The sequence below is a fragment of the Emericellopsis atlantica genome (assembly GCF_019669845.1).
Source record: "Emericellopsis atlantica unplaced genomic scaffold F5Z01scaffold_19, whole genome shotgun sequence".
In the NCBI taxonomy this organism is placed as follows: domain Eukaryota; kingdom Fungi; phylum Ascomycota; class Sordariomycetes; order Hypocreales; family Bionectriaceae; genus Emericellopsis; species Emericellopsis atlantica.
The window spans coordinates 335,479-356,207 of NW_025764721.1; the positions used below are offsets into that span (position 1 = coordinate 335,479).

The 20,729-nt window shown below is 55.8% G+C and overlaps 8 protein-coding genes across 8 annotated transcripts; 5 read left to right on the forward strand and 3 right to left on the reverse strand.

Annotated features, from left to right (window-relative positions):
* Positions 1–133: 133 nt before the first annotated feature.
* Positions 134–2,820, reverse strand: F5Z01DRAFT_659612 (BRCT domain-containing protein). Its single transcript, XM_046263785.1, has 2 exons — positions 2,467–2,820; positions 134–2,419 (listed from the first exon to the last, which is right to left on the reverse strand). The coding sequence occupies exons 1-2, from the start codon at positions 2,569–2,571 to the stop codon at positions 200–202; spliced, it is 2,325 nt and encodes a 774-aa protein (XP_046116768.1). The 5' UTR covers positions 2,572–2,820; the 3' UTR covers positions 134–199.
* A 176-nt stretch (positions 2,821–2,996) lies between these two features.
* F5Z01DRAFT_659613 (Cullin binding-domain-containing protein) lies at positions 2,997–4,247 on the forward strand. The gene is made up of 5 exons (XM_046263786.1): positions 2,997–3,125; positions 3,218–3,261; positions 3,310–3,389; positions 3,439–3,613; positions 3,664–4,247. The coding sequence occupies exons 1-5, from the start codon at positions 3,042–3,044 to the stop codon at positions 4,103–4,105; spliced, it is 825 nt and encodes a 274-aa protein (XP_046116769.1). The 5' UTR covers positions 2,997–3,041; the 3' UTR covers positions 4,106–4,247.
* Positions 4,248–6,219, reverse strand: F5Z01DRAFT_709879 (phytoene synthetase/ ribosomal protein S6; the record flags this gene model as incomplete). The annotated part of the gene is made up of 5 exons (XM_046266472.1): positions 4,248–4,686; positions 4,772–4,803; positions 4,851–4,892; positions 5,145–6,048; positions 6,095–6,219. The coding sequence occupies 5 exons, from the start codon at positions 6,217–6,219 to the stop codon at positions 4,371–4,373; spliced, it is 1,419 nt and encodes a 472-aa protein (XP_046116770.1). The 3' UTR covers positions 4,248–4,370.
* Positions 6,220–6,530: 311 nt separating this feature from the next.
* Positions 6,531–9,964, forward strand: F5Z01DRAFT_624789 (SNF2 superfamily RAD5 protein; the record flags this gene model as incomplete). The annotated part of the gene is made up of 2 exons (XM_046261388.1): positions 6,531–9,835; positions 9,886–9,964. The coding sequence occupies 2 exons, from the start codon at positions 6,531–6,533 to the stop codon at positions 9,962–9,964; spliced, it is 3,384 nt and encodes a 1,127-aa protein (XP_046116771.1).
* A 560-nt stretch (positions 9,965–10,524) lies between these two features.
* F5Z01DRAFT_675651 (major facilitator superfamily domain-containing protein) lies at positions 10,525–12,232 on the forward strand (the record flags this gene model as incomplete). Its single annotated transcript, XM_046265171.1, has 5 exons — positions 10,525–10,732; positions 10,784–10,828; positions 10,886–11,283; positions 11,338–11,592; positions 11,645–12,232. 5 exons carry the CDS (start codon positions 10,525–10,527, stop codon positions 12,230–12,232), a joined length of 1,494 nt encoding a protein of 497 aa, XP_046116772.1.
* Positions 12,233–13,194: 962 nt separating this feature from the next.
* F5Z01DRAFT_675652 (uncharacterized protein) lies at positions 13,195–14,143 on the forward strand (the record flags this gene model as incomplete). The annotated part of the gene is made up of 2 exons (XM_046265172.1): positions 13,195–13,669; positions 14,058–14,143. The coding sequence occupies 2 exons, from the start codon at positions 13,195–13,197 to the stop codon at positions 14,141–14,143; spliced, it is 561 nt and encodes a 186-aa protein (XP_046116773.1).
* Positions 14,144–15,793: 1,650 nt separating this feature from the next.
* On the forward strand, positions 15,794–18,422 carry F5Z01DRAFT_188783 (beta-glucosidase). Its single transcript, XM_046257987.1, has 2 exons — positions 15,794–16,262; positions 16,321–18,422. The coding sequence occupies exons 1-2, from the start codon at positions 16,001–16,003 to the stop codon at positions 18,396–18,398; spliced, it is 2,340 nt and encodes a 779-aa protein (XP_046116774.1). The 5' UTR covers positions 15,794–16,000; the 3' UTR covers positions 18,399–18,422.
* Positions 18,423–18,445: 23 nt separating this feature from the next.
* Positions 18,446–20,191, reverse strand: F5Z01DRAFT_675654 (uncharacterized protein; the record flags this gene model as incomplete). The annotated part of the gene is made up of 1 exon (XM_046265173.1): positions 18,446–20,191. One exon carries the CDS (start codon positions 20,189–20,191, stop codon positions 18,446–18,448), a length of 1,746 nt encoding a protein of 581 aa, XP_046116775.1.
* Between the last annotated feature and the right edge of the window lie 538 nt (positions 20,192–20,729).

Below are 20,729 nucleotides of genomic sequence, written 5' to 3' on the forward strand. Positions count from 1 at the left end.
TTACGATATTCGGGTCGGATCTATTTCTGCGTGGCATATTTGGTGCGCTCGCCTGTTTGTACGGAAATGTCCCGAGCGCTACGTACTAGCGAGACCTACACCACTGGAGAGAAAAAGAAGCATCGAGCAGTAATTTAATCATTTCATCATCCTAGATCCGTACATTTGAACGCCGGTATGCTATGCTAAATCTGTCCTGTCATCGTTTGCGCAACGATCGCGCACCAACAACAGCTCCCTTGGCTGTCTTGTTCGTCTTGTCCAAATCGCCCGTCCCTCCCATCATCCGATCCATCAACGCCGCCTTGTGATCCATAGCGTCAGGGTCGGCGTATCCAATCTGTGTCCTGGGCGGCGTTTTGTTGCCCTCGTCTTCCAGGGCCGCAGTGGCGGGCGCCGACGTCGCGCTACTCCCTGCCGACACGTTGCTCACAGCCCGGCCGAGGATTTGACGCTTTCGCGGTCGTGCCGTCGGCTCCTCCGTCTCTGGACTTGCGGCCGACGTGGATGCAGAGAGCAAGGTGGTTAGCTTGGAGGAAAGTGCCTGGCGCTCGGCGGCTTTAGCGGCCTTGCGCCGTGAGGCTTCTGCCTGCTCGCTGTCATCACCGCCTTCGCCTCCTGCAGCCGCGTCGTCCTTCGTCGGAGGTGGTTCGTCATTCTTCGCGGGTTCGGATTTGCTGCGTGTCGGCTTGGGGGGTGAAGGCGATTTGTTGAGGGATGCTGCGGAGAGCTCAGTCAACGGCGGGTCGAAAGCGGCAGTTGCTGGATGTGTATTGGCCGTGGCGAAGTCAGCGGATATCGTCGAGTCCTGTGCCATAGGCCTTTTCGCGGTCTTCTGTTCCTCACTCTGGAAAGCCGTAGGGTCAGGTTTGCTTTGTTGCTCTTGTGGGCGTTGCCGCGATGATTTCGCCGCGGATTCTGAATACACCCTCTGGACAGGACGAGACTGGTCGAGCCGTGGTTTGGTGGTCGACGTTTCTTCCGGCGGCGATGGTCGACCCCGGAGGTGTGACCTTATCTCGGGGTAGATGAAGGCGTCGAATGGGACGTTGTAGCCCGTAGCAATACATTCCCATAGCCAGTTCGCCGACACAACCGGTACACCCCATGCCATGGCAGCCTTGAGTTTGTCTTTCCTCATGGCACCGAGAGACTTGCAGATCAGGACACTTGTTGACCTTCGGAACTGCTCCTCGAAACTAGCTCCGAGCTGCTTGATGGCTCTGGAAACCTGGCTCAGTTCGATACCCGTGAAAGCTGCGCTGCAAATCCTTAGGTCGGAGAATCCGGGAATTGGGAAGGCGGGGAATGGCCGCCCTAGAGGATCCTCGTCATCCGGCGGAAAGAACTTTTTGTTCTGAAGGCATTTCTCAATGTAGAATTCAGTGATGAAGTGTACTTGATCGGACGGTGCGCGCGGATGTGATTCGGGTTGAGACGTCTGTGGTACCACGAGGAATCGATATGATGCGTTTTTCGTGGTTGCAACCTCGGAGATTGTTGGTGTAATCACACCATCGATCCCTTGAATAGTCTGCGCCAACACAGCAGTCCGCTGCTCATTGAAACCGTGGATGTAGAACACACAATCTGAGAATGTGGACTTCGGTCGAGGGGGCGCCAAGGGCACCTGCTTTGGTGTCTGCTGCGCTTCCGTGTCCGTCGCCGGCTTCGCAAAGGAGTATTCCCTCGAGTCTGATCGTCCTAGAATATCGCCCAAGAGGTTGCTCCGTTCCGAGTTGAGCCTCATGCTGGCCGTCTTACGCAGCTTCCGCTTCCCCTCTTCAGCCGGACCAGCGCTAGTTCTCGATCTCTTGCCCAACGACGGGCGCCGGACGTCTCTTTTGATCCATGCGCCAACGCCTTGCTCTTCGGGAGGTAGAAGCGGGTCGTACTTTGACTCGTCCAAGATCATGCCTCGTGCGATAGTCGCATCCAGCCAGTTGAGGGTCACTGTCCTGATATTCCACGATCTGGCCGCTGTGAACTTCTTTCCCTCGGGCTTGCTGACAATCAAATGTGTGCAGCGCCTCGTTAGATCATCTGTATGCTTCCCTCCATAGAGAACAATCTTTTCGGCGATAGCGTCCCGATCATGCCCAAAGCCTGTCAAGCATACGAGCAGCGACTGTCTCTCAGGCGCAGCATCGGGCGTAGGCGGTATCGACCCTCGCGTTTCCAGTGGCTTCAGCTGATGAAGCCTCTCCAAAGCCAGAAAGTCGATCGGTTCGTCGTTCTTCCATAGGTCGGACAAGGCGTCGATCCATGTGGCGTCCATGGCCAGGATGTCGGTTCGCTCGCGTGCGACATGGCGGTACTTGGGTGTGTCGTAGTCGCCAACAATGAGGTGCGTGACGTCTGGCGTTAGATCGTACTTGTGCACGCCGCCGAGGTCGACAACCTTCTGGTCTATCTCTTGCTGCATATCGTCAGCATTCGGGTTCCTGGGGCAGGCAGAGAACGCACCCTGTGTTCAGGCGGAATGCTGGTGCAGCAGACGAAAACACCTTTCAATGGTGCAGCTGGATCCACGGTGAACTGGCCATCTTCTGAATATGCGGAAGACTCCATTACGCCATGGCAAGGACGTCTAGCTGCCAGTCAAAGAAACCAGGAAGACGACGACAAGCGGATGGCTGGGGGTGTTGAGGTCGGATGCGAGACGCGTCGCGGGACAAAAAGCGCGTAAATAGGCCAGCCTGCAGCCTGACGACTCGCACTGTGCATACACTGTATGTGAGTCGTGGACTTTGCATCATGAGCCTGAGCGATTCTTCTCGGATCAGATGCGCACATTCTTTTGAATCATCTTGACCAAAGATTGGGTGAGAATCTTAGGCTGATCTCACCTTTTCTTTGGCTTGCAAATCTGTTATCATTTGAAGCTCATGCGCAGAGCATTGAATTTATCATACAGTGTTCTATAGTTTCATGCACTGTATAAATCAAATGGTAAATCAAGGTGTTCGCACCAAGGGACCACGCAGCTCAGCCTTCAAACACCTTCACACGAAAAGACCACAACTCTATACGCAGCGACCATGGCACCCTCAGCGGCAACCGTCCGCAACATGCTCTCCATGTTCCAAGACAGCACAGGCTCCACGGAGCGCACTGCAAACAAGGTCGGTGCTTATTCTTCGTCGTGCCCCACCCCCGCCATGATTCAGTGGTGACGGCTTCGAACGTGGTCAGATATTGACATGATGATGCGCAGTTCCTGAAGTCGACGGGGTACAATCTGAACCAAGCTGTCGATCTGTATGTTGTTTCTTCCTGGGTTGGCTATCAAGTGTCTGACCACTGCAGCTATTTCCAGACAACGAACACTGAGCCCAGGCAGAATCCAGTCGTACCCAAATTAGAGAAGTTGTTTGATTCTTTACGAGGTCAGTCACCTTCTATGTCGGAATAGCTCAATAGCTGACGGTTCAGCAGATGCCCAAGATGCTCAAAATGAGATGGGCTTGGACGCGGTCATGAAGTATCTCAGTGAGGACCTCAGCCTGAGCATTGAGAATGCCGAGCTGCTGGTGGCTATGGAGCTCGTGCAAGCACCGAGCGTCGGGGAAATCACACGAACCGGGTTTGTAAACGGCTGGAAAGATACCGGGTATGCACACATTGTGAAAACCAGTGGAACAATGGCACTAACTACTCCAGCTGCGAGCCGAATCTCAAGGCGCAGTCCAAACATGTCAGCAATCTTGCCAAGTCGCTGTCGACAAACTCGGACCTGTTTAAGAACGTCTACAAACACACATTCGTATGCGCGCGCGAAAAGGACCAGAAAGCTCTGAGTCTCGAAAACGCGCTCACGTACTGGGAAGTCTTGTTCTCGCCGCCCGGCTGGGAATGGAAGGGGGCGAAGCACGACTGGTTCCAGCTGTGGAAACAGTTCCTCGCTGAGAAGTGGACGCGGTCCGTCAACAAGGATATGTGGAATATGACGCTCAACTTTGCGACCAAGTCTGTTGAGGATGAGACCTTGTCGTTCTGGAGCGAAGACGGCGCGTGGCCTAGCGTGATCGACGATTTCGTGGCATGGTGCAAGGAGAAGGGTGTCGTGAAAGCCAATGAAGCAATGGAAGTGGATGACTCCTAGCTGGTACAGGCTGGAGACCCTTGACGCTTATGAGCCCTCACCGCGATACCAACCATAGATCACGCGTATAGACATCATGACTGGAGGCATCATGACAATCATACCAAGCACTCGCACAGCCTGCCAGCGACTCCCCCCCGTGATAAAGCAGTAAATTGTATAATTCATGCCATGCTCATAAAGCAGACCCCCGACGCCGTTGAGACCATATGATACACGTCTATGTTCCTCTTGATATCTTACAGGCTCCCGCCACTTTCGAATTTTAGACCTCGTTGACCTTCATGGACCCGGCGGCTTCTTTCCAATCAGGCTTGCCGAACTTGGCCATGCTCTCCAACCGCCCGTCGCCCAACCTGACGTGTGTCGCGCGGATCATGCGAGGTTCCAGTCTCATGTTGCTTCGAATGTCCTCGTGGACTTTGGTACTCGAGTCGTAGCGCATGACGAAGTAGTGGCCGTGTGTGTGCTTCATTTGGTGGACGGAGATCGGACGGGGGAGGCTGAAGACGCCCCAATTGGAGATGCCACGAACGACACCGCCATTGCGCAGAATGAGGGATCCGACGCTTGTGGCGATTCTATGATTCAGTCAGTCCATGTGCGCCGGTGATACTGCGTGTTTGATGTCGTTTGGGAGGATTCGAGGTTCGGGGGGTCACGCACTCCTTGACTTCGGCCACTTTGCCTGGGCGGACCTATCTATGTTAGCTGTCAGGTAAGACTAGCAGTGCAGTGCACTCACGATTCCGATGAGTTCGTAAAGCATTTTTGCGACGGGTTGTGACTTTGTCGCGTGCAATGTTGGACAATCGCGAGTTGCTGTCGAGATCCGGCGGTCGCACTCTGAAATTTGGAGCCAGGGTCCACTTCCGATATTTTACCGAGAGGCTACCTTGAGTCTTCACAACCAACGTAACCAGGCATATGAGGAATCAGGCAATGTATAAATACAATTCATTTGTACAGTAGTCTACAGCTTTCTCTTGGAAAGTGACTGCCATATTCTCCACGGCAGTTTCCAGCCCCCTGTCTTGACCGTGTACGGGTCAAAGTTGGCTTTCTGGAGGTTTTCCAGATACTGGCTGGCCGGCGCAGCCTCTAGCAAAACACTGAATCCCGCCCGTATCTCTCTCTGTGTGTCACTCTGGCCCATCTCGTAGACGTGCTCCCCCTCGCCCTGGTGCTCAAAGTCGTGACCCGGGTCCTCGCCTTGCTCCAGCCTCTTAAGCATCTCACGTGCGGTGATGAGATGATCATTCGCTCGGGTCGCAACCTTGAAGACGGCATCCTGTAGCCCCGGCGCATTGGGTCCTTGGCGAAAGACCTCCTCCTCCTTCACGCCTTCTTCAGCCATGACATCAAGCGGCAAAAGGAGCGTTGGCTTGTGTGTGCTCGGCGCATCTGCTCCAGAGGGCGTCTTGACGGGCCTCGCCGGCGAAGCTAGAACGGGAATGCCTCTGAGGACCGCCACGATGCCGCACGCTTTGCCAATGTGGCTTGCCAAGTGATCCATGTGCATGGACTTCATCGGCATCGCGCCCAGCGTCGCATACATCATGGTCGAGTAGGTGTTCTCCGCATAGTCCTCCAAGGCAGTTATGCTTGTGTAAGGTCGGTTGTCCATGTGCTTCTCCCTCGTTTTGACCAATCGAGACACCCAGAAGCGAAGTGACTTCCTCATGCTACTGCCCGCGCGCTTCTCCACGTCTTGCAAGCTCTTGTCCAGCAGGATGCATATAGGCTCGCGGGGTGGCTGTCCGGCGAATGTCTTGTCTATAGATTCTTGCCAGAACTTCATGCGCATGATTCCAATCGTCGGGTTGGAGACGAGCTCCGGCAGCCGCACGAGTTCGAGGTTCAGGGTACGAAGAGCGGCGTACATGTCCTGACATGGCGGAGGGACGAATCGGCGGATGAGGTGGGCATCGTAGTCACTGGCTCTGGGTTTGTGAGTGAAGCTCGATCTGTTGTTTTCGGCGAACGTACTGGAGCTGCTTGAGACAGTAATTCCTCGCTGAAGCTACATCTGCATCCGTGACATAGCCACGGCAGGTTCTTTGAGCCCGTGCAAGCCTATGGAGGCCATTGCACAAGACGCGAGATCGATTCATCCAGACGACCAGGACGGTTGCCGATCAAGTGAGAAGGTCAGGGCTATTCGCCGCAAAGTGTCGAGTTCATGCTTTCATTTCGCGACGAAATCATTGGAGCATGACGTCGGGATGGTCGAGCTTCGCGGATCTTCAAGTCCTTTAAAGTGGATAGGCAGGAGCGTGATCACGTGCTGACGTTCCTCGCGTTTTGCGCGTCGCCACTGTTCAACCGCGTCTCCCCCACGCCTGTTTGCCTCAAGATGCTTGCGCTCATGTTGCACGTAATAACATCCTCAGGTTTCCTGAGAACCCAATGATTACCCAGCGCAATGGACTTTCGATCATCACAGGAGCCTCCTGTGAAGAAACGTCGCTTCTTCCATGAGCAAGGCGAGCAGGCTTCGTCTGATCCTATTGCGTTCAGCCCTCGAGATGACAGCCCCCAAGTCCACAAGGAGCGCCCTCTGGGAGAAGAGATTGACGGCGAACCCGAAAATAGGCAAGTGTTGGTCGAAAGATCAGCAAACGAGACGCCAACACGCGTCCGGACACAGCCGCCCGCTCAGCTCCAACACGAGTCCTCGTCTGTAACTTTCGATAAGGATACCTTCGAGGCCTTTGTTGGTGCCAACGTCAGCAGCGATGTTATCTCGATTATCCAGGCTCACTGCGGTGGAAACCTCGAGCGAGCTGTCAACATGTACTTTGACGGCACATACAAGAAGCTTCAGAAACCACCATCACTAGGTACTCTCATCCGGCCGCAACCCTCGAGCCAAAACTCTCCAACGACTACACCGAACAGCGAGACACCGCCGCCTACTCGGCAAGATGTTCCCAGAGAGCGATATCTTGGTGCTTTCGGAGCTGAAGGTTGGGCTACATGCAGCGGCACGAATCTACTAAAGCATGGCGATATCGTGAGGATTGAGCGGCAGGTCGCACAGACATCCGCAGCGAAATCAAAGAGCCGGCAAATCCAAGCGAGAAAGACCGACGTTCTTGTGCGGTTCACGACGCAACAAGGCCGTGAAATAGGGCGCCTCCAAAGAGATACGTCCGCATGGGTGTCCGTGTTGATCGACCAGAAGCTATGCAGATTCGATGCTGTTTGCGTTTACGCCCCAGAGAGACTGCGAACCAACGAGACAGTCTTTCTGCAACTCAAGTGCCATTTTCTGAACTCTGCTTTTCAGAGGCGAGGCTTCAAGTTGGCCGACGACAGGTCTACCAGGCCTTTCGAACAAGAGGAGACGACAGACGAAAAGAACCTCAGGTTGCGACAGACAGCCATGGTGCGACTGTTTCAGGAGGTCAATCTGCAGCCTACAGTCGCCAATGAGAAAGCCAGTGAAGGTCGAAAAGGCCTGTTGAAGGCAGCCGAGATGGACGAGAAGAAGCAGAAGGAGGCCCAGAAGGCGGAAAAGCCCAGCGATTCTACACCTCCGTCCGAAGAGGAGGGACAGGAGCTAGAGCAGGATCAGCTCGATGCTTTGTACAAGAAGGCGCAGTCCTTTGACTTCAACACTCCGGAAGCTGAGCCAGCGGACACTTTTGCCATGACTCTTCGAACATACCAGAAGCAAGCGCTGCACTGGATGATGGCCAAAGAGAAAGACGAGAGAAGTAGCCGCGAACCATCGATGCATCCACTGTGGGAAGAGTACGTCTGGCCCACCAAGGACGTAGATGACAATGATCTACCCTTGTTCAGCGGAAAGGAGAAGTTCTACGTCAATCCGTACTCTGGGGATCTCACCCTCGACTTCCCCGAACAAGAGCAACACTGTCTCGGCGGCATACTGGCTGATGAGATGGGACTTGGAAAGACGATCCAGATGTTGAGTCTGATTCACTCTCATCGCTCCGAGGTAGCCCGACAAGCCAGTCTTACAGGCATATCAGATGTGAATCAACTCCCGAGGCTCGGAGCCAATGCGTCGGGTGTGCTTGATGCACCTTGCACCACGCTCGTCATCGCGCCAATGTCGCTTCTGGCGCAGTGGCAGAGCGAGTCGGAGAAAGCCTCCAAGGAGGGGACCATGAAGATTGAGCTATACTACGGCGCCGAGAAGAGCAACAACCTGCAATCACTCTGCGCAGGGGGCAATGTATCGCGGGCGCCTGACATTGTCATCACCAGTTATGGCATCGTTCTGTCCGAGTTCAGCGCCATTGCTGCTCGTGATGGCGACAAGTCCTGGCACAAGGGCATCTTCTCATTGAAGTTTTTCCGTGTCATTCTGGACGAGGCCCATCACATCAAGAACCGAGCTTCGAAGACTGCCAAAGCTTGCTACGATATTTCGGCGTCTCATCGCTGGGTCCTGACCGGTACGCCCATTGTCAACAGGCTGGAAGACCTCTTCAGTCTGGTGCGCTTCTTGGGCGTCGAGCCGTGGAACAACTTCTCCTTCTGGCGTACATTCATCACGGTGCCATTCGAGTCGGGCGAGTTTGTTAGGGCGCTAGATGTGGTGCAGACCGTGCTAGAGCCTCTAGTCATGCGTCGCACAAAGGACATGAGAACTCCGACTGGTGAACCCTTGGTACCCCTTCCGCCGAAGCAGATTGACGTTGTAGAGATTGAGCTGTCTGAAACAGAGCGAGGCGTCTACGACCACATATTCACCCGAGCGAAGCGGACGTTCTCTCAGAACCTCGAAGCCGGTACGGTGTTCAAGGCATACACGACCATCTTTGCTCAGCTGCTGCGATTGAGGCAGTCGTGCTGTCACCCCATGCTGGTTCGCAACCGCGAGATTGCGGCTGAGGAGGAGGACGTCAATGCGGCGGCTGATGCTGCCACCGGTCTGGCCGACGATATGGACCTGGACGCCTTGCTGAGTCACTTTACGGTCGCCGTTGAGGAGGCCTCCAAGGATAGCAACCAAACCTTTGGCGCGCATGCGCTGAAGGAGATTCGCGACGAATCGGAAAAGGAGTGCCCCCTGTGCTTCGAAGAGCCGATGAACGACCAACTCGTGACCGGGTGTTGGCATTCGGCCTGCAAGAAATGCATCCTGGACTACATGCGGCATGAGACAGATCGAGGCGAGGTCCCCAAGTGCTTCAACTGCCGAGAGCCCCTCGACAAGCGGGATCTATTCGAGGTTGTGCGCAACGAGGATGATGTCGACCCCGAGACGAACAAACCTCGGATCAGTCTGCAGCGTCTCGGGGCCAACACGTCTTCCGCCAAGATTGTCGCTCTCCTGAGCCATCTTCGTGCCCTACGCAAGGAGCATCCGCAGATGAAGTCGGTCATCTTCTCGCAATTCACGTCCTTCCTGTCGCTGATCGAGCCCGTTCTCACGCGCGCCAACATCAAGTTTCTCCGTTTGGACGGTTCGATGGCGCAAAAGGCCCGGGCGGCCGTGCTGCGCGAGTTCGCCGAGGGTCAGGGCTTCACAGTGCTCCTCATTAGTCTGCGCGCTGGCGGCGTAGGCCTCAATCTCACGAGCGCCGGTCGTGTTTTCATGATGGACCCGTGGTGGAGCTTTGCGGTCGAGGCGCAAGCGATTGACCGCGTGCACCGCATGGGGCAAGAGAGCGAAGTGTTTGTCAAGCGGTTTGTGGTCAAGGGCAGCGTGGAGGAGAGGATGCTCCGAGTCCAAGAACGGAAGAAGTTTATGTGAGTTTGCTGTGTGAGACGCTTGGAGACCTGTGGCTAACGTTGTGCAGTGCAACATCTCTTGGCATGATGAGCGACGAGGAGAAGAAGATGCAGCGCATCGAGGATATCAAGGAATTGTTGAGCTAATGTGGTGATATGTGGCATGGCGTGTTTTCATACGCCGTACGGGCGTAGCATGGACCGGCGTTTTGTTGGACGGACTCGTACGCATATACATTGACTGCAATAGACCGGGACCACGGGGCCAAGTGCTGGCTTTTGCTTGTCTCGCATGTTTTCATGGCTTGCGCTCTGCTCCTTTCCCTCGTCATGCATGGAATCGCGAACCGGGAGACACGTGTATTGGGAGGTTGCGCACAGAGTTGTGCCTCCACTGAATGTCAACATCGGCCCTGTCGGAGAGATAATGAAGGCAGGGCAATCTGGGAAACTTCAATGACCGATTATGAATTTGGTTGGCTCGGCAGTGAGGATGGTGCCGATTGATCTCGCCATCGCGACGGAGAATGACATGACCGGGTCTCAGCCAATGGTGGGCCAGGGACAAGTTGCGTCTTGAACATGGTGGATGAGGTATGATAATGCAATTACAATTCGAGGGTATTATTCAAGTATGTGCTCTTTTCCCCCTTTTGGCTATTCTATCCAGAGCTGCTCGACACCTTGCAGACTGACAACGCTGAACAATGACTCTCCAGGAAGACAAGGCCGTACTCGAAGCTCCCATGGGCGAGGGCGATAGCATTTCACTGGGAATTTCAACGCCACCGAACGAGGCATCCGATCTTGAGATCAAGAATGTCAACGAGAAGGCTCTCTTGAGGAAGCTGGACTGGCAATTGCTGCCGGCTGTTGGGATACTGTACCTGCTCTCCTTCCTGGACAGGTCCAATGGTTCGTTAACATGTCTTGTTGCTGAAACATACATGTACTAATTACTGACAGTCGGCAACGCGCGCATCGAAGGATTGCTCGACGACGTTGGCATGAGTACGCGAAATCCCGAGCACCACACGGACGAGCTGCGCAGCTAATTAGTGACTACAGCCGGCAACCAGTATCTCACAGGTCTCACCTTGTACTTTATCGGTTACGTTCTCTTCGAGATCCCGTGCAATGTCATCCTCAAGCGAACCTCGCCCCGAATGTGGCTACCAACGCTGGGTATAGTATGGGGTGTCGTGGCCACACTGATGGGGCTAGTGCACAACCTGCCTGGTTTCTTCGCCTCGAGGTTCTTTCTGGGAGTTGCAGAATCAGGTCTGTTTCCCGGCGTTGTGTTTTACTTCAGTATGTGGTACAGACGTCGCGAGAGACAGTTTCGAATCTCCCTGTTCTTCAGCGCGACGAGTCTGGCCGGTGCCTTTGGCGGGATACTTGCCTGGGGCATTGGGCACATGAGAGGAATCGAGTGGGAGAACGGTTGGCGCTGGGTCTTTATTCTTGTGGGTCTTATTAAGTTGAAGCTGCATTGAGTGTTGCTAATACCCGGCGAACAGGAGGGTATCGCCACGGTGGTCGTTGCTTTCGGCGCATACTGGTTTGTTCAGAATTATCCTGACACAGCCAAGTTCATCACCCCAGCGGAACGTAAATTTATTCATGCGCGTCTCGCTGCTGACAGCGACGCCACCATCGACGAGAGGTTCACGTGGGGGAACGCCCTTGAGGCCATCAAGGACCCCAAGTGCTGGCTGTACGGGTTGGGCTTTCACACCATGAGTCTGCCGCTGTACACCTTCTCCCTATTTCTGGTATGATTGGTATACAACCATATGTCTATTCTGTGGTTAATGTGAACAACAGCCTACCATTATCCGCAACTTGGGCTATACAGCAGCCATCGCCCAGCTCCTGACGATACCTCCATACGCCTTTGCGTTCGTCACCACGTTGACCGTCGCAGTGTTGTCGGAGCGTCTGGTCCAACACGCCATATTCATCGGCGGCTCTGCCATTTTTGCGTCTTTGGGGTACATTATCCTGCTCGCTAACACAGATCCTGTCCACCGGCCTGGCCTGTCCTATGCAGGTACTTTCCTCACTGCCGGGGGTATCTATCCTGCCACGGCCCTCGTGCTGTCCTGGCCGGCCATCAACGTCTCCGGGCAGACGAAGCGTGCCGTCGGCAACACAATGCAAATCACAATCGGCAATTGTGGTGCCGTGCTGGGCACGCAGCTCTACAGGTCCGGTGACGGACCCAGGTTCATTGTAGGCCACAGCTTTGCACTGGGCTATCTCTGGGCCAACGTCGTCGTCTGCACGAGCCTCTGGTGGGTCCTTCGAAAGGAGAACAAGAGGAGGGAGGCCATTTGTGAGGAAGTCAAGGCCGTGGGCGAGCTTGGAGACTGGCCAGGTGACAAGGACCCCAGGTGGCGCTTCGAGTATTAGCTTTTGTGACTGCCGGGGGGCCAGTGCCACGCGCCTATGACGTGTATATATGAATCAGGGTCATCAGACAGATTCAGTTGATAGCAAATGCCGCTGGTGGAAACTGATGTTCTGTCGCGCAGGATTGTCACGCTTATACCAGGCACAACTCGCTAGACCAGGGCAATGCCTTGGTCGCTTAACCACCCCTTGGATTCATGTGTCATTGTAATTAAGCCCTTGATAAGAGAGGGTCAGTCTTTGATTGAGGGAAACAGAGGACCATTTGGCGAGATTTCTCCCTAACAGGGCGTATCGAAGCGAGGACAAGCATAACTCATGACAAGACGTCACGCAATCCGCCGCCTGACGCATTCCTACGGAAACTGTTTCCTCTCCGTACAAAACAAACTTCGAGTGTCATCGCGATGCGCAGTTATCAAGCACTTTATTCCCCCGAATCGGCCAGTGATATTCCTCGGGCAAGCTTGTGCCGCCGAGTCACGAAACCCCCGAGCTGGTCATGATTCATGTTCTCCACGCAATCCTGTAAGATGCGAAAGAAAAGAAAAGGGGGGGAAACTGCCAAATGTGCAGGAAAACAGACCTATTTGAGGAACGAAGTCGAGAAAACGAGGGTCCGCGGACGTGGTCCGGTGGCACGTGCCACGGTAGAATGTCAAACATGCCTATGGTCGGGCGAACGATGAAGGTTTGATGCTTCTATTGATTTGATCTATGGCACAGATTTAACCGAGTTTGCTGCTTCGATGATGAGTCAAGCAAGCAAGACCTGGCGCTTGATGATGCCTGCCCATACAATGAGTCCTCGGCCATCCATGTTGCAGGCTCAACTCATATATGAAGCGATTGACGGCTTTTCTGGCGCTTCAGAATTTCTATAAAAACCTCGAGAATCAGCTCTCTTTTGTAAATCAGTCAAAATCTCTAGAAACCTTGGCCTTGAAGCCCAACCTCGCAAGATGGCGCCTCTCCCCTATTGCCACGGACGCCTTTCGTCACTACGTCTCAACGAACACCTTCTGTCACGCTCCAACATTGTACGCCGCTCAGAAGATTCCGGTGCCATCATTGGCGGTATATTTGGCGCTGTTGTGTTTGTCGTGATGCTCGGCTTCATCATCCACCTCCTCACTCGCAGACCCTCACCCCCCAAGAAATGCAAGAAGGGGAAAGATGGAAAAGGAAGCAAGAAGAAGAAGAAGCCCAAGAAGCCCCAGAGTAATGAACGCCCCGAGAACTGCGAGGATGACGAGAGCCCCTCTGGGTCCCCGTTCGCCTATTGGGCTGGATTCAACCCCCAGCCTGGTGCGGGCGGACCGCGGCCTCCTGGCCGTGGATACAACGGGGGAGATGGCCCAATGGACGCGCCGCCGATGGAATGCTCCTATGATGAGCCTGATTATGGCTTCGACAGGCGTGCACCGAACATGTACGGTGGGTTGTGGACTCCTCGGCAGTGGAGGGAATACTGCGATCAGATGGACGGAGGGAGGACAAGGAGGAGAAGGTCGGTTGGTTGAATATGGGCTGGTTCCTATTGCGGTGGGGAGATTCGACATGAGAAGCAAACGAAAGGGAGAGGTCCGCACAAGGGTGTAGAGCAGTAATAAGATCACAAAGTGTTTTGAGACGTTGACCATCATCTTCGCTAGCATCGACGAAATGTGCGCAGCCAGAAGTCATAAGCACCCAGTCCTACTCATAAACGACAGCAAGGGTTGAAATACATAATCAAGGTACAGGAGACGAAATGAATTCCTGAATATTGGGTCAGAGTTGCTGTTGCTCAGCTCGAACGACACCAATGACTTACAAACAACAGTGACAGCGTCATTCTTTGCCTTCCTCAGCTGGTGGTGCTTCATCAGCCGCTGCATCAGCTGGCGGGCCAGCAACTCCCTTGCTTGAGGCGGAGCTCCCCGAGCTTCTTGAACTCCTCGAGCTCGTGCTGCTCCCATAACGATGCTTCCGCCGGTGCTTCTTCTTCTTCCTTTCTCTAAAACGCACCGAGCCACGATAGCACCAGAAGAAGACGGCAAAGCCAACCAAGGCGACGCCCAGAACAATGCCCACTATGAGGCCGGTGCGTATGTTGGCATTACGCGTGCCATTGTCGGAGAACTGCCTGGAGAGGACGATGTGGGCATGCTGTGAAGGGTCTGCCCCATCAGCGGTGGGCGGTGCGTTCCAAGGGATATACATCCCACCTGTTACTGGAGGTTATGTGCGCTTGCGCATATGCGCATATGGTGGCACAAATGCACAATGAACATAGTTGTGCGCAAGAGCGCCAGCAAAAACGGGGGATCCTGCGTCGACTATGTACTCGGTCCCTCGTGGGGACCTTGCGGGCAGCGAGCGGGCGGATGCATGCGCGATGCAATGCACGCACTGGCACATGAGGGACGTGAGGCGATCAAGTGCTCGAAGCAGAAGGCGTGGGGTGCGAGCATATTCCAATCATCCGGACGCGAGGCTGGGTGGGAGGGGAGGATGTGGTCAGACGGGCGGCGTGAGGTGCTCTTGTTGTCCATGGCGATGTGCGATTGAGAAGCTGAGGCGTCCGGTTTGCATCGTCGACTTGGCTTTAGATGATGTCTGCTTTGAAGTCGACAGTGTAGCGAGACGAGAGAACAGTCATCTTGGCATGCTTCTCCTGCTCTGCTCACAGTGGTGCTTCTGTTCGACGACGGCCGCTGCTTTGATAAGCCAGGTTCGTTGACCAACAGTCTACATGTTGATACATGGGACATTCGTACAAGGAGGGAGTCCAGATGGTGCCGCTGGCGGGAGGGGGCCGTCGTGCATGCAGCTGTTCGTCCATTGAATGAATTAGTACAGTGGTTCGCCAGTGAACATGAGGGCGCCGTGCATCGAGCACACGGCGATTGGTGTGATTATCATCCAAGGAGGGGGTGCATTGGGTAGGAATTGGGCTCGTATGCAAGCCGAAGAAGAAGTGAAGTCAAACGAGGTGATTCGGGAGGGCGAGGTACTCAAGTGCTCATTGGCTACCCTGTAGTTGCTACCTGCAGCAGGACATCCCCATTGCAATATCAATGTCCAACATAATTCGTTGAATCCATTACAAGACTGTCGTTGTTACGGAGTAAGGGGTCTTTGTGCCGCTGAATCAATGGTCAATATTGAAGCGGACCCAGGGTAGATACAGTTTATGAGAAACTGGATGAGTCGTTGTTCATGACACCTCTGGAGTTGTGACATTCGCCCTACCCTAGACCTTGCCCCCTTCCAACCCCCGAGCTGAAAGAGAAATGATCGTTTGATGAGCTCGCCTCGGTCGGCAGTTACATGGCAAGACGGTAGACCCGACAATTGATCTCTCTTCATCAGGAGAACGGTAACCGCTGGCCAGCCGCCGGCATCAAGACCGATCCCCCTCTCTCACACACCTTGCCCTATTCGGACGCCCGAGCGACTACCGGAGGGTCCCGTCTAAGCCTCGGACTCGTCGGTCACGGCATGACCAAATTATCACCAGGGCCTCTTCAGCCCCAAGCAACTAGCCAAAGAGATGATTCGCCATAGTGCAGAATATAGACGTGACCCCATGGGGACCAAGTGCGTGGGCAATGATGGGGTTCGCTCCCACCGCGTCGGTTCGTCCTCCAAGGGCCGGACGAGTGCCATGTGGTCGGTACGTAGACGCAGGGCGACGGTATAAGTAGCCGCAACGTGGTGTAAGAAACCGTAGAGTGAGGATTCACTACCATCACACTGCCGTCGCTCTCCACACCACACAACATGTATTGCTGGTTCCTGGCAGCTAGTCTTCTTGGTGCGGCCTCAGCCCGGGTAGCCACGCCTGGAAACGAGACCCTTCCATACCTCGATGCAGCTCTACCTGCCCATGAGCGTGCTCGAGATCTCCTGGGTCGAATGACCTGGGAGGATAAGGTCGGCCAGCTAGGTGGCATCCGCCGTGCGGTCAGTCGAGTCAATGGGGAGCCATCGTTCAACCGAACTGCATTTGAGCAGACCCGAAAAACCCAGAATGGCCAGGTAGGTAAGGTCACCCTCCTTGTAATCCGCTTACTGCGAGACGCATCGCTGACGGACGGAAGGCCTTGGCTTCCAAATGAACTGGGCGGACGAGGTGCTGCCCATTGTCAATGAGCTTCGCCAGGAGCAGATTGACGACTCCCGACTGCACATCCCCTACATCACCATAGCGGACTCTGTCAACGGCATCTGGGTGTCTGGCGGCACCCTGTTCCCTGGCACCAACGCCATGGCCTCCTCGTGGAATGTCAATCTCTACGCCCAAGCCGTCGAGGTCATCCGCGACGAGAACCTCGCCATTGGCGTCCAGTGGGTTCTCTCCCCCGAGGTAGACCTGGCCAAGGACCCACGCAACGGGAGAAATGGAGAGATGTACGGCGAGGACGCCTATCTGGCATCCGAGTTCGCGACGCAGTACATCAAGACCATGCAGGAGCAGGACGACGACGGCTGGGTCAAGGTGGCCACCACCATCAAGCACTGGGTCTACGGCCAGGGCAGCGGCGGCGTCAACCGCGCCAGCATGCACGGTGGCATCAACCACGTCCTCAACGACCTTGGCGCGCCTTACATCAAGCCCATCCGCGAGGCCAAGCCGCTCTCCCTTATGGCGTCGTACGCAAGTGTCGACCACGTGCCCCTGTCGGTGAACCGCCATCTGCTGCAGGATGTGCTGCGCGACATTGTTGGCTTTCAGGGCCTCATCATGTCGGACGCCAACGCCATCGAGTACCTGTACACCGAGTCCAAGGTGGCCCGCTCGCCCATGGATGCGGCCAAAAAGGCCATCAAGGCAGGTCTGGAGCACGAGCTGCACCCCGGCGGCCATGGTGTCTTCACCACTCTGATCGATGCCGAGGACGACGAAGAGATCGTTTCCCTCCTCGACGAGTCTGTGCTGGCCCTCCTGCAGATCAAGTTTCTCACCGGCCAATTTGACAAACCGTTGCCGACGATAGGCGATATGAAGGCCACGCTCCGCAAAAAGGAGCACCTTGAGGTCAACAAGAACATGTCGAGGGAGTCCATTGTCATGCTACAAAACGACGGTCTCCTACCCCTGACCAAGGGCCATCTCGGCAAGGTTGCTGTCATCGGGCCCTACGCCGACATTATCAACGCAGGCATGTACGCCGCATGCAACTCGACCGACCCAGCCTACGGGTCATCCTTCCGTCGCTCTATGGAGCGTGAACTGGGCGCCGACGCTGTCCTCTATGCCCAGGGCACCAACTCCATCCTCCCTTCCAACGACACCGACGACGCGTCCATCCAGGAGGCTGTCTCGGCCGCCAAGGACGCTGGCCTCGCCGTACTCGTTCTCGGCTCCGGCCTGGGCACATTTGACCCGAGCACGGTCAACAACGAGCGCACAGATCAGGAGGGCTTCGCGCACGCTGACCTATCCTTCCCCGGCCAGCAGCAGCAACTTCTCGAGGCGGTTCTCGATACCGGTATCCCTACCATTCTGATCATGAGCTCCGGACAGAATTTCCTCCTCCCAGACTCTATCCTCGCTCGCACCTCAGCAGTGTTCCACTCATTCCTAAGCGGAGAGTTTACCGGCGATGTCCTGGTGGAGATCCTCCTCGGCGAGACCAACCCCAGTGGCAAGCTGACGGTCACGATCCCCGAGGCCAACGGCGCATTCCCCGTGGCATATGACTTTTTGCCGTCCGACGATCGCGGTGGCTTTGGCGCCGCGACAAAGTACGACTGGCACTGGCCGCAGCTCACACGGTCGCCTGCACTACGGTTCGGGTACGGCCTTTCGTACACGTCGTTTGAGATTGGCAATGTCACCGCCACCGCAGCAAGGGGTGCCTGCAACACGACTGCGGTGCACGTCTCCGCGTCTGTCACCAACACGGGTGAACGCGCGGGCCAGGAAGTGGTGCAGGTGTACTATCGTCCAGACGTCAGTGTCATTGAGATGCCTGTTATGAAGCTCATCCGCTTCAGCAAGGTGGAGGTGGAGGCTGGCGACACGGTCCAGGTCGAGTTCGTTGTGCCCGGACGTGATCTTGGCTACTTTGTGAACGGGGACTGGGTGGCGGACGGCGGGGACTATGCGTTTTGGGTGGGAAGCAGTTCGAGGCTGGAGGATCTGACGCAGGTCAACGTGACCCTGTCACACTGAGGATACGCTGTGATTAGTACCTAAGTTAGATTCCACCTAGTTCAGACTCATGAAGGCAGACCCTGCTCAAACAACCAGTCCCAGTCCTGCGGTCCTCCCCAGGAGAACAGTGGCTGCTCGACTTGGCCAAAACTGTTCAGACCCTGACCGTCGCCAACCGGGAAGAAACCCCCCATTGGCCATGCGCTCTGTCCGGAGCCCTGGAACGCGCCCATAGTCGTTGACATGGGCATCGCTTGTAGTCCATTGCTCGGCGACGGCCCCGTCGCGTTTGACCCCCGTTGCTCGGGTGAGACGGAATCCAGACTCTGGCAGAGCTCCTCTGCAGACGCCACTTCCCCAGGATTGACCTTCTCCTCGTCCCCGTCTTCCCCAAAGTCGGCTTGTCTGAGGAGACTGTGAACAGCCAGCCTCTGGTCTTGCCTCGTTACCGGCTTTGTGCTTCCCGAAGGCGGGTCCACGGACTGCTCGACAGAGGATGCGGCAGTGCCCGTGGTTGTCGTAGACGTTGTAGTGTTGACTGCGTGTTGGCGTTGCCTAAAGACGCCAATGGAATGCTCGAGCTCCTTGATTATGGGCGCCACGAGCACTGACGAGGGGAAGAACCGGCGTAGCGCGGCAACGGTCAAGTCAGCTCTGCTCGCTGCGTACTCTCCACTAGGTCTCGTCTCCGCATAGCGTCCGAATCTCGAAATGTAGAGAAACAATCGGGCGGCGTGGTACGCGCAGATTGCGGTGTCAAACTCGAGCGGCGTCGCGGCAGAGCTCTCTTGGTTCAGGGATGTCAGTATTTGTACGGTGGAGGCGGCGTGCTCCAGGCACAATGACTCTGCCTCGCGCAAATGGGCCGCCTGTACCCCCGAAAGCACCACGGGCGGCGCCGCCTCTGGGTATCCGGGGAGGAGGATGCGGTACAGGTCGCAATGGGCTTGGTGGAAGGACACCTGCATCGGTAGCCGCCTCGAAAGCCAGGGGCTCGACACACCGAGCTTGTCTGGCGGCATGGAGATTCTGATCTCCTCCAGGGATGCGACATGGTGCTGGATGAGCTCCATGAGATTCGGCAGTGGCTTCTCGAGCCCCTCGAGACTCCGCGTCAACTTCATAATGTCCCGCCTCACGACCTCGAGACGGACATGCAGGCTGTAGGCGCCGTATTCCCCTTGGACGTCTGTACCAAATTCATCTTCCGACGACGGGTAGTCGATATATATAGCTTCCATCGGACATAGCTCGAACTCTAGCAGGCCAACACAAAAGTACCGCTCTACAATCTTCAGGGACCAGAGAATCCTGCGACGGACCTCCCTCGCCACGGGATCCAGGTCGGGTCGTTCGTGGTTGAGACGCATTGCCGAGGCAAACCGCGCAGCCGTGGCGGCCAGCATGAAAGCGCGCTGGAACCTTCCCATCTCCATCCGGTGGTAGATGACGAGCAACAATGTCTGCAGTCTTGGGATAGTAGGGTGTTCAAGGTGCAGCCACACGCTATGCTCTGCTGCGCTGATCCACGCCTCGTGATCGACGTCGAGCCTCGTGTGCAACGAAGTCATGGCGGCAATGGCCGATGCCAGCGCACGGTGCATCTGTCCATTCCTGCACCGCCGCTTCGTGCTCTCCGGGTGGAGGAAAGCGTACGAAGGCAGGGGGCACAGAGTCGAGAAGAAGGAGTCGACGAGCGCCAGGATGCTGTTCGTGACCGGGTGGCTGGGGCTGAACGGCGAGGGAGCGTTGCCAGGCGGTGTCTCGAGGGGCGAAGGCTGGACGACGGGACGCAGTTCCTCGTCATCCATCTCTTCAGTAGCCTCTGGTGCCTGTGGAGGCGGTCCCCTCCTCGAGACGGGGTATACACATCGTATGCCCTTTTTGCTGCAGCCAGCGCATTCTGGGAGACTGCCCGAGCATCGCGTCTTCTTCTCTCGGCACGCCACGCATGCTTTGGGTCCACGCAGCCTCCCGGGCTTGGCAGTCTCAGCAGCATTCCTCCTGGTGGACAGGGAGCATGGCAGACTCAGCCGCTCGCAGCTCGAGCAGCCGCCTCGCCTCTTGTCGCAACGCACCTTGCGAGCCCGGCACTGGGTACATGGCTCCAAGGGCGCACTGAGATGGTTTGAGCGAAACGTAGTGAGATGCTGTTCCATGCTGCCTGGTCTGGTAGGAGGGGTTCGGGTCGCCGTTGGTGCAGTTTCCGTCTTATGAGGCCATGTCAAGCAACATCAGGCGGGTTCAGATGGCAGACGAGGCGAATCGAAAAATGCCATGAGCTTGGACAATGCTTCAGGAGCGGATAGCCTGGCAATTGAGTCGGCAGGTCACAGTGAATTTGTGTGA

What these genes read in the sequence shown, in the direction of transcription:
- F5Z01DRAFT_659613 (XM_046263786.1), top strand. Translation starts at nt 3,042, where the DNA reads ATGGCACCCTCAGCGGCAACCGTCCGCAACATGCTCTCCATGTTCCAA. An exon ending in CGGAGCGCACTGCAAACAAG is followed by an intron (nt 3,126 to 3,217) that starts GTCGGTGCTTAT and finishes GATGATGCGCAG; the next exon opens with TTCCTGAAGTCGACGGGGTA. An exon ending in AACGGCTGGAAAGATACCGG is followed by an intron (nt 3,614 to 3,663) that starts GTATGCACACAT and finishes TAACTACTCCAG; the next exon opens with CTGCGAGCCGAATCTCAAGG.
- F5Z01DRAFT_659612 (XM_046263785.1), bottom strand. Translation starts at nt 2,571, where the DNA reads ATGGAGTCTTCCGCATATTCAGAAGATGGCCAGTTCACCGTGGATCCA. An exon ending in GCATTCCGCCTGAACACAGG is followed by an intron (nt 2,420 to 2,466) that starts GTGCGTTCTCTG and finishes GACGATATGCAG; the next exon opens with CAAGAGATAGACCAGAAGGT.
- F5Z01DRAFT_188783 (XM_046257987.1), top strand. Translation starts at nt 16,001, where the DNA reads ATGTATTGCTGGTTCCTGGCAGCTAGTCTTCTTGGTGCGGCCTCAGCC. An exon ending in AACCCAGAATGGCCAGGTAG is followed by an intron (nt 16,263 to 16,320) that starts GTAAGGTCACCC and finishes GACGGACGGAAG; the next exon opens with GCCTTGGCTTCCAAATGAAC.